We start from the raw sequence: 15,736 nt of genomic DNA on the forward strand, positions 1-15,736 counted from the left end.
TATTTATAAGTAGTTCAGGCAATTAATATTTACATTTGCACAGTGGACATTTTAAGGAGATTTGATATCAAGTGTATCTGTACTCAAACTAAGAAATTTCAACTAAAAGTAGAAGATGAGCTGTACAATGCAGTATCTTGTGAATTGTTGATCATTCCAAGGACCAAAGCTACTTGCTGCAGACACATACAGCTAGATCTGCATATTTCAGCTAAGATAGTATTTTACCTTTTCACATTTCTAACCTGAAAATCTGTTGTAGAAGATTTTCTTTCTTGACTGAACACTAATTGTCGTAAATTCCATAAATGCCAGATTGTTGATACATTGAGGTAGAAACACGTAACGGCGAGCTATGCAAAATGTTTCTGTCATTGAGGTAGCTGTTATGGTTACAGTTCAGAAGGAGGAAAAATTACTGATCTACATTTCAGCAGATCAGTGCTCTCAGTTTTACCACCGTTGAACGTAAAGTGTACTTACTGTCTGTATAGTTAGGTTGTTAGATTTTTCTACATACAGATTTAAATTTCTTGAAGGTAGTGTTATACACAATGCTAATGTATACAGAATAATGTTGAATTAAGGTATCCAATCATTTGTCCGTGCATAAAAATCGGTTGCACAATATAATTTTTTTCATGAAAAGCAACATTAAACTTTTGAATATTCACTGATCTCTCGTGGCAGCCTTTCTTTCTTTTTGTATGTCCTTGCACTGGATCTGAAATGTTACTTGGAGATTTGTTGATGACAGCAATTTGTTGACAATGCTTCACCTTTATCACCCATCGAGATCAAATCTATTTTTCTTGTTCTTGTTTTCTTGGTTGACCCTTAAACACCCTTTGCAATGGTCGAGCAAGGCACTCAGTTCAAGGGCAATTAGGGATGGGCAATAAATGCTGGCCTAGCCAGTGATGCCCACATCCCACAAATTAAAACAAAGTGTTGACTTTCAAGGTGAAAAATGTCAGTGGCTTGGGTGGGGGGGGGGGGGGATAATGACCAAGTAGTTTGTTTTGCTGATGTTAGTTGAGGAATAGATATTGACTCCTCTTCAGAAGAGTGCCAAGCATCTTTTACATCCATCTGAGAGAGGAGATAGGTCCTTGCGTTAATGTTTTATCCAAAATGTTGCACCCCCTGAAGTGTCAGCCTAGATTTTGTTAAGTCTGAAGTGGGACCTGACCCAGAATCTTCTGTCTCAGAGGCAAGAGCAATACCTAGAGATGCATTCCAACAAGTCTGAATCTGAATCGTTTCATTTCACTCAAAAGTGCTATTAATGGATATATTTCCTCTGGTTTACTTATGTCAGGCAAAAAATTGGGCTTTGAACTTTTTTTAATGCTAATTTAACATGATGAATAAAAAGGTCACTTGAACGTGTTCCATTATTTTAACAGTTAAAGTAGAAAATTCCTTCATGGAAATGGAAACTAATTTTGGGAAATATTCTTAAATTTCGTACATCTTACACCAACACTCATGTATGAATTGCATATTTAAGTAGGAATGAACTGTGGATTGGGATTTTATTTTGCCATGTGATCCTTGATTCAGGAATCCTATTAAATGGAAGTGAGTGTAATAGAGTTATAGAATCACCGCAGTGCAGTAGGAGACCATTCTGCCCATCAAAACTGCACTGCCACTCTGAAAGAGCACCCTACCTAGGCCCACAACCCCACCACATCCACAACCTATTGGATAGGGGAAATTTAGCATGGCCAATCCCTCTAACTCTGTGGTTTGAGGATTAATTCGATATTTGAATCAAAATTATACATGTAATATTAGTGCATAATTATCTTGCATACAACAGCACATAAAAGGTAATATGCTGAAGTCTTATCTAGTTACATCTCCAGTAACAAGTGACCATGGAGAGTACCCTACAGTTAATTCCCCAAACAAACATCCCAATCAAGATCTTGTGCAAACAAGTTTTTGTTTGGTTGAAAAAAAAATCATTTTTTTAAGAAGTCATGCTCTTGGGGTACAAAAATATGCAATAGTTTTTATTCTGCATAGAATATTCTATTTGTCAGGAGTTCAACAGTTAACCGATTAATAAATGAATAATTCAATCCATGCCATCAGTAGTAGAAAATGTAATTTAAAGCTGTAGTCATTAGATAAGTTTAGGTTGGAGTTTAGAATTCATTTACGGAATAGTTTTGAAGCAAAGTGCACTCACTTCTTGTTCATTGAGACTATGTTACTCTGATGTACAGGAAGCTCAATTAATTTAGACTTTCAGTTGCTTTTGGAGATTAATAATTTTATGCCTCAATCTTTATATAGAATCCATTGCTGATCAGCATATATTTGGACCGTTATCCATGACTAGGTTCTGTATGTGCTAGATACCCTTTTTACTGAATGTTTTTATATCTCTTGGTCGTCCCTACAGTTGATACCCAAGATTGAAAGGGAGGTTGATTTGCCTAGTCAGGTAGACCTTACATGTTCTTTGGTATGATTCAAAGCCACCTGCACCTTGTTCAGTTTCATCCAAGGTCTTCAACTCCTTAAGTTCTGGACAGCAGATATGTTCACAGATCAGTTGCACTATTCAATCACCATTTGTAACTTCAAAAGGTTCCTTGCAAAGTTGAATAACCAACATTTCTTCTGTGCTCTTCATCAGTAACATCCTTCATCAGTAACGCCCTTCATCAGTAACACCAGCTCCAAAATCAATGAAGTGCTTTCCTGCGAGTCCAGATCTTTGCCATTCTGCAAAAGGAAGAGCAGTCTGAAAATAAGTCTTCACAATAAGTTTATCCAGAGAAAGGACCACAATCGTAGGCACTGTAAATTGACTGCCTGCTCCGAGACCCAGGATGGTGTTCGTGAGTTTTCATTCAGCTGGGCTCCTCCTCTTCCCAGGGCCGATTGACTGGGAGTGGTGGGGCTGGAGGCTTCAGAATAATTTCCACAGTCACCCGTGATTAGCATCTTGAATAGGTAGTTGTTCACTCTGGTTTAAGCCTGATTACTCCAGCCACAAAGTATTTGGTCAATTCAGTGGTTATTGTCAAAGTATCTCATTCACATTTCTTTACAGGCTCCAGCACAACCCTTCTGCAACAAAATAAATATCCTAAATGTCTGTTTGCTCAGAATATTTTGCGACGGCTTAATCTAGAATTCATTGGGTGGAATTCTCCAAAGCCTCCCCCGGCGGGTTCAAAGGTGGGCAAGACTGAAAAAATATGGTAGGAGGCCCAGAAATCGGTTTTAGAGCAGTATCTTCTGCTGGTGCCTGCCATGCGGGTCAGAAAACCAGCCATAGACTGGTGTGAATCTTATTGCATCCCGTTAATGGATGCAGATAGAAATTAGGAGCAGGAGTAGGTCGTTCAGCTCTTCGAGCCTGCTCCGCTTTTCATTATGATCATCCAACTCAGTAACCTGTTCCTGCTTTCCCTCTGTATTGTTTGATCTCTTTAGCCCCAAGAATCATAGAAACCCAACTGTGCAGAAAGAGACCATTCAGCCCATCTAGTCTGTACCTATCCCCGTAACACCACCTAACCTTTTGGAAACTAAAGGGAACTTTAACATGGCCAATCCACCTAACCTGCACATCTTTGGACTGTGGGAAGAAACCCACGCAGGCATGGAGAGAATATGCGAACTCCGCACAGTCACCCAATATTGGAATTGAACCCAGGTCCCTGGCGCTGTGAGGCCGCAGTGCAAACCTTCGTGCTGCCCCAAACTTAAATTCCACTAGCTGCTGTGGTGGAATTCAAACACATGCCTCCAGAGCCTTTGAATTACTAGTCTAGTGACATCGCATCTATGCCATCAAAATTATGACCCTGCAAAATTATATCTAACTCCTTTTTGAAAACATACTATGATTTTGCCTGAACTGCTTTCTCCTATAGCAAGAGTCACAAGCTCACCATTCTCTGGGTGAAGACATTTCTCCATATCTCAGTCCTATGTGGTTCACTCTATATCCTCAGGCTGTGACCCCTGGTTCTGGACATCCCCACCATTGGGAACATCCATCCTGCATCTACCGTGTCTAGTCCTGTTAGAATGTTATAGGTTTCTGAGATTCTCTCCACCCCCACCCCCCACCCTTTCTTCTAAACTCCAATGAATGTAATCCTAATCGACTCGATCCCTTATACGTCAGTCCTGCCATCCCAGGAATCAGTGATAAAACCTACACTGCACTCTCTCTGTAGCAAGAGCATCCTTTCTCCGATAAGGAGACCAAAACTGCATGCTATTCCAGGTGTGGTTTCACCAAGGCCCTGTATAATTGCAGCAAGACATCCTTGCTCCTGTACTTGAATCCTCTTACAATGAAGGCCAGCATACCATTTGCCGCCTTTACTGCCTCTGCACCTGCTTGCTTACTTTCAATGACTGGTGTACAAGGACACCAAGGTCTCGTTACATGTTCCCCTCTCTCAATTTAGAGCCATTCAGATAATCTGCCTTCCCGCTTTTGCTACCAAGTGGATAATGATGAATTTATCCACATTAGACTGCATCAGCCAGGCATTTATTCACTCACAACTTGTCCAAATCACGCTGAAGCATCACTGCATCCTCACAGCTCATCCGCTCACCCAGCTTTGTGACATCTGCAAATTTGGCGATATTACATTTAATTCCCTCATTTAAATCATTAATATATGTTGTGAATAGCTGGGGTCCTAGCATTGATCCTTGTGGCCTGCCATTTGGAAAAAGACCCGTTTATTCCCACTTTTTGTTTTCTCTCTGCCAACCAGTTTTGTAACACTCTTAATACACTACCCCCAATCCCATGTGCTTTAACTTTACATGTTAATCTCTTATGTGGGAATTGGTCGAAAGCCTTCTGAAAGTTCAAATAAACCACATCTACTAGCTCTGCCTCATTAACTCGACTAATTACATTCTCAAAGAATTCCAGTACGTTTGTCTGGCATGATTTCCCTTAATAAATCCATGCTGACTCTCAAATCCTGCCCCTGTTTTCCATGTGTTCCTATTAAATCTATATATTGGACCCGAGCACTTTCTCCACTACCGACGTCAGGACTACTGGTCTATAATGCCTCAGTTTATCTCTACCTCCCTTTTTAAATAGTAGGGTTGCATTAGAGATGAAGGCCCAACAAACGACCCCCCTATCCCCCATCCACGATGCCAGCGGAAACACACAGTGGCATGAAACATGCTTGGAACAACATGGTGTGCAGATGTCAGGACTCACCTGAACAAACACAACCCCGCAACCCTGGACCTTGGAACACCACAACAGTGGGTCCGGGGTGGATCTTCCAGATTAGGTGTCCTGGCAAGTGTCTATTTTCCAGCCTCTGAATGTTCTTGGCAATCCATCTTTGTACTCAGGAAAGCTGATCTCTGAGTGCTCCTGAAGATCGATCTGCATTTTCAGGGAGTCCACCTTCCTTCAAAGGTGTGTCAGTGATGTTGGACGCCATTTCAATATAGAACCTGGACGCAATGGTGGAGTACGTGCCATCCAAGCCTGACCTGCCACTGAATAGTACTGCACCTCTCACAGATCATGCTATCCTAAACCACCCGGATGCATAATTAATGATACCGGAAGATTTGGCATGTTTTCCCACTGACCTCTGCAATGGGGGGAAAAAAACCCCAGAGCACTTTATCTCAAAATTGGAATATTCGACTCTTTGTGTTTCTTTTGCATTACTCATGCCTCAATAATTTATGTATTTTCTGTTTGGTTATCATGTGACACAGGCCATCAGGTATGTTCCATGTAATTTGTTTCCACCAGGAACCTGGTGAAAAGTGCAACTGTGGAAACCTTGTGTGTACATTCACCATTTACCAACAAGAGATTTAAGTCTCCTGGCAATTGAAGGATCCTGGTTGTCACACAATGGTTATTGCAATAAATTCACCATCTTATTTTTTTTAAGGTGCGGGTGAAACGTACTCAGATTATGCATCTTTTAGCAAGAATACATTTCGACATGCAACATTGCAGGCCCTAATGAAATGTCCAACTCTGGAAGATTCGTGGCAAAGAGTAGATCTGTGCGGGGAAACCTTGCAGCTACTTCATTAAATTGACAAGTTTTAGGATTTAATGGCACTCTTGTGCATTTTGTGAGTTTTCTGACAGATGTCATTTTTTTTATCTGAAAAGGAGTAAGAAATTATTCAAACAATTTAATTTTTGATTTATTAATTGCTGGTTTCAGATTGGTGGTCTTTTAGTGGTGCTTAATTGCTGACAGAAATTTTCCTAGATGGGCAATAAATATGAATGGGTTTTGGTTGCTTTACTGTCGAAATATTCAGCTGAACAGCATGATGAGAGGTGTAGTACTATGAATGTGTGCTACATTCAAGACTCGTAATATAGGTGGATGCTTACAGCTTGTGTGAGAAATGAAGGTAAACCTGCAGTGCTGGCATTCCAGTAAAAAATATTTAAATTCCAGTATGTACACATCATTGTGGAATACCTTGCTGACCGAGGGGGTAAATCTAATAATATTACCCTATTTAGAGGTGATTTTCTGAGATTGAAATAAAGGGACTTCATTGGGTAAGATAGAGGGAAAGCTTGCTTTTCATTTGTTCTGGGTTGCGTACTTAATCACTTGCAGAATGCCCCATACCTGTAACAGTGTATATGTATTCATCTGTTCTTTTAATTGAAAAGTTAAGCTGCTCCAATAGATCCAATTTCATTTCAGTTTGTTGGATAGGAACAGATGGCAAATTGCCTTGATTGAGAATTGCAGCTTTCTCACAAACCTCTTTGGCTTAAGCAGACTTGTAATTCCAGCGTTCTGTGATTGTCACAATCTTCAATGCTCCTCTCGAGTCTTCCCTTTTTGGGAGGCTCCACAATAAAATAATTGGATAAATCGGTCTATGAGTGATCTGAAAAATACAAATCTGTTTTGCAAAAATCTCTAGCTACGTCATTTAGTTAGTCTTTGTAATTGTTGCCGTTACAATAGTATTTATTTAACTGAGGCGAGGAGTTATACCCTACAAAAACTTATTTTGCAAGTTGGCTTATTTAGGTCTGCCCTGAATCAAATTTGAGATGTGTAAGAAGGTGGTTTGAGATGCATGTTGGGCAGATGGAGAAGAGAATGTTTTGAATTTGATGTTGAATGGTCAGAATTGGAAATGGAACACCAGTGGTTTGGACGGCTTCCAGTTTGTAGATAGTCCTGAATGCTATTCAGGCTCAGTCAACCTAATGTGGGATGTTGCTGAGTGCAGACAGATGCCTCACTGAGAAAAACAAAAGAGAGTTTGTTGGGCAGCTGTCGCTAAAGTCAAAGCAGTTTATACATTGCATGCGGTTGGTAATCTGTAAAAATATAGCCATGATGTGGAGATGCCGGCGTTGGACTGGGGTGAGCACAGTAAGAAGTCTTACAACACCAGGTTAAAGTCCAACAGGTTTGTTTCAAACACGAGCTTTCGGAGCACGGCTCCTTCTTCAGGTGAATGGAAAGGCTTGTTCCAGAAATGTTTATATAGACACAGTCAGAGATGCCCCGGAATGCGAGCACCTGCAGGCAATCAAATCATCAAAGATTCAGAGAGAGAGGTAACTCCAGGTTAAAGAGGTGTGAATTGTCCCAAGCCAGTTCAGTCGGTAGGCCTCTGCAAGTCCAGGCTTGTTGGTGGGGGCCAAATGTAATGCGACATGAATCCCAGATCCCGGTTGAGTCCGCATTCATGCGTGCGGAACTTAGCTATAAGTTTTTGCTCATCAATTTTGCGTTGTCGCGTCTCCTGAAGGCCTCCTTGTAGAATGCTGACCCGGAGATCAGAGGCTGAATGTCCTTGACTGCTGAAGTGTTCCCCAACTGGAAGGGAACAGTCCTGCCTGTTGATAGTCGCACGATGCCCGTTTATTCGTTGTCGCAGTGTCTGCATGGTCTCGCCAATGTACCACGCTCGGGAAAGGATGTCCCGAAGCGTGGTACATTGGCGAGACCATGCAGACACTGCGACAACGAATAAACGGGCATCGTGCGACTATCAACAGGCAGGACTGTTCCCTTCCAGTTGGGGAACACTTCAGCAGTCAAGGACATTCAGCCTCTGATCTCCGGGTCAGCATTCTACAAGGAGGCCTTCAGGAGACGCGACAACGCAAAATTGCTGAGCAAAAACTTATAGCTAAGTTCCGCACGCATGAATGCGGACTCAACCGGGATCTGGGATTCATGTCGCATTACATTCGGCCCCCACCAACAAGCCTGGACTTGCAGAGGCCTACCGACTGAACTGGCTTGGGACAATTCACACCTCTTTAACCTGGAGTTACCTCTCTCTCTGCATCTTTGATGATTTGATTGCCTGCAGGTGCTCGCATTCCGGGGCATCTCTGACTGTGTCTATATAAACATTTCTGGAACAAGCCTTTCCATTCACCTGAAGAAGGAGCCGTGCTCCGAAAGCTCGTGTTTGAAACAAACCTGTTGGACTTTAACCTGGTGTTGTAAGACTTCTTACTGTGTAAAAATATAGACACCAAAAATGTTTGGCAAGGAGGCCATTCGGCAAGTTGAGTGGGCTGGCTGAAAAGGAATGATCCAACTTGATCGCACTTTCCAGCTCTTGGTCTGTAGCTTTGTATGTTATGGCACTTTGAGTACCTATTCAAGTATTTTTTTCAATATGATGGAAGATTTCTGCCTTTACTGGGCAAAGAGTGAGTCTAAGATCCCAACCTTCTGGTGAAAAAGAGTCTCCTCTATTCTCTTCTAATGTTTCTACCAATTACTGTAAATCTATGCCCTCTGGTTAGTGATCTGTGTTCAGGGAAATAGGCTTCCCATAATATTTTACGCATCAATTAAATCTCCCTTCAGCTGCTCTTGTTCCAAAGAAAACAACTCCAGCCTATCCAAATTTTCCACGTAGCTACAATTCTCCATTCCTTATTAGCATCTCGTCAACCCTCCTCTGTATTCTCTCTAGTGTGATCACATCTGTCCTGTAATGCAAGGAGTCTATGTAGAATTCTAGCTGTGCCTTACCTAGTGTTTTATACAGATCTAGCATGACCATGCTGCTTTTTATATTTTATGTCTCGGCTTACAAAGGAAAGTATACAAGCTACACAAAACCCTGGTCAGTCCACACCTCAGTACTGTGAGCGGTCCTGGGTGTCACACCTTAAATAGAATATATTTGCATAGGATGGAGTGTAACATTGATTTATCCCACAGATAGTTAAATTACGAGGAGCGATTACACAATCTAGCGTTGTATTCCCTGGAATTTAAAAGGTTTAAATGGTGATGTAATCAAAGTTTTAAAGATGTTATGGAAAACAGAGTAGATTGGTCGAAACTATTTCTGCTAGTTGGGGAGTCTAGGACTCTGGGCATAGTCGAAAAGTTAAGCCTTTTGCCCTCGCCAGCTCCCAGCCCGCGCCAGTCCCTGGCCCTCCCTTTTCTCTCTTCCTTTCTCATTCTTGTGTCTCACCTTGACCCACTCTTCAAACCTCTTCCTGACAGTTTGCAGGGGCCGCGTCATCGTTCAGCGGGGTCCTGCATATGGCGATATGAAGTGATGACTTGTTGTACATTAAAGCCACTTCCCTCATCAATCAATCTTGTTACAGCCTCGAAAAATTCAATGAAATTAGTCAGACAGATCTTCCCGAACAAATTCTTACTGACTGTCCCTGATTAATCTATGTCTTTCCAAATAATTTGTGCTGTCCTTCAGTAATTTTCCCAGTAGTGTGCCTACCCTCGGGGTTAGGCTGATTGGCCTGGAAGTACTCCGTCTATCCCTTTCTTTAAAAAAAAATGCTACAATGTGAACACTCCTTTGGCAACACTCCTACGGCCAGAACGAATTGGCTAATGGTGGTCAGCGCGTCTACTATTTCCTCACATTTCTCTTTCCAGCATGGGATACCTTACCACCAGACCTGGTGATTTATCTTCTCTTGAGATACTAAATCCCATTTTCCAAATTCGCTGAATTTCTTTTACTGGTTTCTACCTCCTTGTGCAGAGCTTTGAGTGTACAACCATATTTTTTGACTGCCTTTCAATTCCAGGTAATCTTGGTGTTTTCAGTAGAATTTTGGAGTTAATGCTCTTTTTCAGCAAAATTATCTGCTTTTGAAGTTTCAGTTCTGTATAACAATTCCATTATTGTGCCAAGACTGATATCTCTGTTTTTGCTACTTGACCAGACTCTTGTGCTTGCACTGCTGCATAGAGATGAAATAGTTACGACTGCTTTTATTTTCATGCAACAAACAACTATTGATTTATTTTGCTCTATGCCTGCTCGTTGGTTTACAAAATCATATTGGTTCAATATCTTGCTGCTAGACCATTTTGGACTTCAAATGACCCCATGAATTTTCATAATGTTTGCAATAAGGTGAAACGAAGGTGCAAAATCTTGTTCAAAATAGTTCTTATACAAAGTATTTTAAATGTGATAAGCCGCGACAGAGAAACATATGAGAGAACTCGAGGAAGGGATACAGTAGTGAAGTGGTTCTGCAACGAGATAAATAATCCAAAGAATTAAGTTAAACCCCACCGTGATAGTAAGACTTTGAAATCCGTATTTTTAAAGTGGAAATTAAAAGTAGGTATCATGTTTTTTAAAAAGTAGTGATCAAATGACGTGATCAGATTATTGAAAAGGGTTTTACTGAATAGTTTTGTCTTTGCAGTCCCACACAATGTAATTGATTCTTTGGTCAGAGGGTCAGTTCTCATGAAGACTGTCGAGTTTGGTGGGAGTTATTTAATTTTGCGTGAGTGTGGGGACCCCGCCTCCTTCTGCCTCTACCCCGATTTAGGTCTGTGGTGGGGAATTAATGCCCATTTGTAGGCCTCGTCCTGTCGTCTCTGGTATGAGGGGAGCACAACAAGCAAACCTGTGTGTGTTGCTTGCGGGCTCCCAGCAATCTCGAATCAAAGTAAAGTTCTGTAGCGCTCCCTCAACAGATCAATATTATTGGTTGAGAACCAGTTAACCAACAGGAGGCAGAGACTAAATGGACATCCCATCTTTGAGTGTATTTGGGACAGTTCCTGAATGCATTAAGTGAGACTGAAGTATTCGCAAACATTGTCAGTTAGAAGTGCCAAGTTAATAATGCTCCTCCCTCTTCCATATAATATACTGTGACTATTGTGAGCTTGTTGAATCTGCAATTTAATTTCTCCACCGTGAGCACTTGAGCAGTGTCTAAGTCAGATTGTCATCAACTTTGAAATATATTTGTAATTTGTTGCCTGGAACTTGCCTTAATATCAAGAAATTGAAACACTGCAGGTTCATATGTGCATTTGTAGTCAAATATGCTGTACTTGTATTTCGGATCTGGCATTCCCATGTAGTGAGGTCTACGGTCAGAGTTAATAGGGGCTGGAGAAGCTATGGTTGTTCTTGATAAAAGTGCTCAACATCATGAATGGCTTTGCTAGGTATAAGGAAAGGCCGTTTCTGGTCGCAGAAGGATTGGTCACCAGAAGATTTGAAATGATTGGCAAAAGACGACCGGCACTGCCATGAGAAAACATTTTTTACACAGTGAGTGTACTGCTCGAAGGGTGATAGATGCAGATTTAATAGTAACATTCAAAAGAAATATGATAGATAATTGAATGGAAATTTTTTCCAGGGCTATAGTGAAATGGAGTGAGATTAATTGGAGAGTACTACCAAGACGCAGCAGAGGCATGTTGGGCTGAAAGCCTTCCTTCTATGATTCTATGAATTTGTTTTGGGAACTAGATTGTGCATGTACTCCAGGTTAATTAGAATTTTGGATTAACAATGGGACATTGCAGCTGTGATGCAACATATTTGTTATATAGCAAGGCGTGATTCCATTGAAAAATTTGTGTGAATGCTCATGAAAACATTTAAAATATTTACTTAGTTTAAAAGTAATTTATTTCATCTTTTATTTAGCCACTGATGAAAACTATACATCATGGATCAAGGAGGGGGAGGACTTGAGTTACATTTGCAGGAATCGAAAGTGTCTCATGCTATGATCATGCAAGACTTTGGTAAGTAGTGTAATTACTTTTGTGCAAAGTGATAAGTTGTTAGCTTTTACATAACGTAATTCAATAATTGTTAGTAAAAAATCACAGTGTATTGATCACTGATATGTATCAGTAGGAGATTTAAAAGCTAATTCTAAAGTAACAATACTAACTTGAGTCTGAGAGGGAGGGTGCTAACCTGATAATTGAGCAGATGTTTTGCACCATGACCAGGACTAATATGGATTCATGTTTAATTTAATGTCAGCTAACTCTGACATCGGTTTTATATTTCACTTATTCATGTAAGAGATTGAACATGGTCATATAATTCCAGTTCAATTATAATTCAGTGACTTAAATTGTGCTGTTTTATTGAATTAATCACCTCTTCTTTTAATATGGCTTTTCAGCAAATATATGTGATCATGATTCAACACATTTGAAAGCTAATAATAATGGTCAAACCAATAGTTCAGTTTCTGTTTTGCTATTTTACATTGTGTGCATGTAGATATAAAATATACATGTACTATATTTTGTGCAACTTTACCCCAGAACAAGGATAATCAGAAATAAAGTTAAATTCTAATGTATTGTTTGTATTGCAGTGTCTGGAATGGCTGGTGCTGCCCACATTGAAGGGGATCACATTGTTGTATCTGTGCCTGATGCAGTGCTGGTCTCGGATGTCACCGGGGAAGAAGTTACACTAGAAGATGGTATCACAACTAATATTCACGATGTTGTGCAAGGTCCAGATATTATAGCTGAAAGTGATATTGTTACAGAAGGAGTGATTGTCTCAGATTCTGTGCTAGAGACTAATATTACTATTGAAGAAGACTTGAACACCAGTTCAGTTCCTGATCATGTTCTGGCTTCAGATCTTATAACTGAGACTGTTGGCATTCCAGATCAAGTACTAGTGTCGGACCTTGTTTCAGTACAGGACGAGGAACAGTTTGAACACGTGGTCCAGGATTCAGTTACAGATGTTCTTTCTCCTGGGATGGTCTCGGAAGAAGTTATGGAAGTCGATGCTGTATCAGAGACTGTGATTCAAAATCATGACTTAGTAGTTCAAAATCAAGAGACTGTTTCTGGCCGACCTATTGAAGCCCGGGTAGATGGAAAAGATGCATCTGAGGATTTCTTAATGATATCCTGTAAGTGACAATTAACAATGTGGTTTTAGTGTTTAGATTATTTATGGGAATTGGAGTTTTGCATTTGGAATTTTATGTCCATCAGCCTACTGTCCCAAATTAGTAAAATATGTAGTACCAAATTTCTGATAATGGGCATATGTAGGAATAAGTTGAACCTGTATATGAACAGCGAGTTGAGTTTAGGGATGAATTAAACTTGGGGGCCCCAATCCTGGAAATTCCCAACCCAGAAAATTAACATTCATACATTGCATTATGTGGTATCCTTATCTTTCATTGTTATAGCTTTAGAATCATGAGTTATTTATAAGTCAGGTATAATTTATTCTTACCTAATTTTGTGTCTTCGTATTTTGCCTACAGTAATGTAGAAAAAAGCTTGTACTGATTTGTTATTTTATTTTATATAGGAATATAAAAGTATGCTGGGCTGGTAAATGCCCTATCTGTGGCTTAAATCAAATTCTTTGCGCCAACTTTTAAATTTTCTGATATCACTCGAGTCCATTAGTCTATTTTGGCAGTCCATTTGATAACTACTGCATAAAGTAGTTATATCTAAACTACCTCTTCCAAGTTTAAAGTTTACGCCCTGTTGTAAAGTTGCAGCTGTGATTAACATTGGACTTTTACCTTGTCAATGATCTTTAGGATCTTACATATTTAGTTCACCCCTGAGTCCAGTGTCTTCCATTTGTAAAAAATCCCAGCTTCTGCAACTTATCCTCAAAGTTAAGGTCCCTGAACCCAGCTATTTGCTTAATTATACCCACTCCAATGTTTTCATGATTTTATGTTATGGTGACCAGATTTGTACACAGTACTTCTGGTGCGAGGTAGGGCTGGGCCAGTACCTTGTTCAAACTTGGGGTCAGTACTGGAGGTTTGTGCAGTGTGCCTTTGGTTGCACAGCCCATGATCCTAGTTATGTGTTTGTGTTCATGCATCTGCTCAAAATCCTCTTCTGTGCAGTGTCCTGTGCAATAATATAATTTAACTTATTCATTTCCCCAAATATTGAGTTTGTATTAATTCACTTGAAATTATATCAGTGCCTATTAGCCTAGTTTCCCAATCTGTTTAGGAACTTTTGTACTTAATCAGCCTGTAAATTATTCTTTGTAGTCTCTCTCTTTGTTTGTTATCAAACAAACTCCAGATAGTTTTTTTTCCTGTCTCCACAACTAAGTCATTTAGGTACAATATGAACAGCTATGTTATGGAGCCAACCAGAGGGCAGGCTATTAGATTTAGTGTTATGTAATGAAGAAGGTTTGATAAATAGTCTTGTCGCTAAGGATCCTCTTGGAAGGAGTGATCAGAGCAAACTAGAATTTCAAATTCAGAGAAGACAGTGCCATACTAGAGTTTTAGCGTGAGCAGACGTAATTATACAGGTCTGAGGAAGGAGTTGGTCCGAGTAGACTGGGCACAGATAATTGAGGGACAATGGCAGATGTTCAGGGAGATATTAAATACCACTCAATTAAAGTACATTCCTGAGAGGAAGAGGAATTGTAAAAGGGAAAAAAATGTTCCAATGCTAAATATGGAAGTCAAGAAAGGCATTCAGGCAAAAACTAGGGAATACCATACTGCAAAAGCTTATAGTAAACTGAAGGATTGTGAGAACTCTTAAGGTTCAGCCAAAGGATATAAAAAATCAAATCAAAATAACTAAGATGAATTGTGAAAGGAAACTAGCAGAAAACAAACTAGCAGAAAACATAAACACTTATACCAAAAGCTTCTTTAAGTATATAAAGAGGAAGAGAATGGCTAAAGTAAATGCTGGCCCTTTAGAGGATGATACTGGCGAGGTAATAATGGGCAACATCGAGATGGCGGAGGCACTGAACCAATATTTTGCCTCTGTCTTCACGATAGAAGATTATTAAAAAATTACAGTTAATACAGAGGAGCTTGGTGCAATTACCGTCTCTAAGGAGATGGCATTTAATAAACTGATGGGATTAAGGGCAGATAAGTCTTTGTGACCTGATGGCCTGGACCCTAGCATATTGCTTTGTTTGGCCCCTTGTTCCGCACTGTAACCAATCACTGTTTGTCGATGTACCATTTGTCAATGTTCTGTGTTGATTATTCTTTTGTCTACTATGTACGTACTGTGTACATTCCCTCGGCCGCAGAAAAATACTTTTCATTGTACTTCGGTACATGTGACAATAAATCAAATCAAATAAGGGAGGTGGCAATGGAGATAGTGGATGCATTAGTTATGATATTTCCGAATTCTCTGGATTCTGGAAGAGTCCCGGTTGAAAAACGCCAATGTGACGCCCCATTCAAAAAGGGAAAGGGCAAAAAGTAGGAAACTATAGACTGGTTTGCTTGACCTCTGGTGGGGAAGTTGTTGGAATCAATCATTAAGGAGGAGAATATTGAACATTTGGAAAGAGAAAGCTTAATCCACCATTGTCAGCATGGTTTAAGGAAGGGTAAGTCACGCTTGACAAACTCGCTTGTCTTTGAGGACGTAATCAGTAACGTGGAGAATGGGGAACC

The 15,736-nt window shown here is 40.2% G+C and overlaps 1 protein-coding gene across 5 annotated transcripts in view; it reads left to right on the plus strand.

Moving 5' to 3' along the window:
* The window catches only part of znf711 (zinc finger protein 711), a 58,577-nt gene that overhangs the window by 1,741 nt on the left and 41,100 nt on the right, over nucleotides 1-15,736 (plus strand). For 4 of the 5 annotated variants that reach the window (XM_038774149.1, XM_038774146.1, XM_038774148.1 and 1 more), the window contains exons 2-3: nucleotides 11,959-12,059; nucleotides 12,650-13,207. In XM_038774149.1, the coding sequence (XP_038630077.1) occupies nucleotides 11,981-12,059; nucleotides 12,650-13,207 (637 nt within the window). In that variant the 5' untranslated portion in view covers nucleotides 11,959-11,980. Of the gene's footprint in view, nucleotides 1-11,958; nucleotides 12,060-12,649; nucleotides 13,208-15,736 lie in introns of those variants that run through there. The other variant, XM_038774150.1, reaches the window with a different exon arrangement.

The sequence above is a fragment of the Scyliorhinus canicula genome, chromosome 17 (genome assembly GCF_902713615.1).
Source record: "Scyliorhinus canicula chromosome 17, sScyCan1.1, whole genome shotgun sequence".
NCBI classification, from domain to species: domain Eukaryota; kingdom Metazoa; phylum Chordata; class Chondrichthyes; order Carcharhiniformes; family Scyliorhinidae; genus Scyliorhinus; species Scyliorhinus canicula.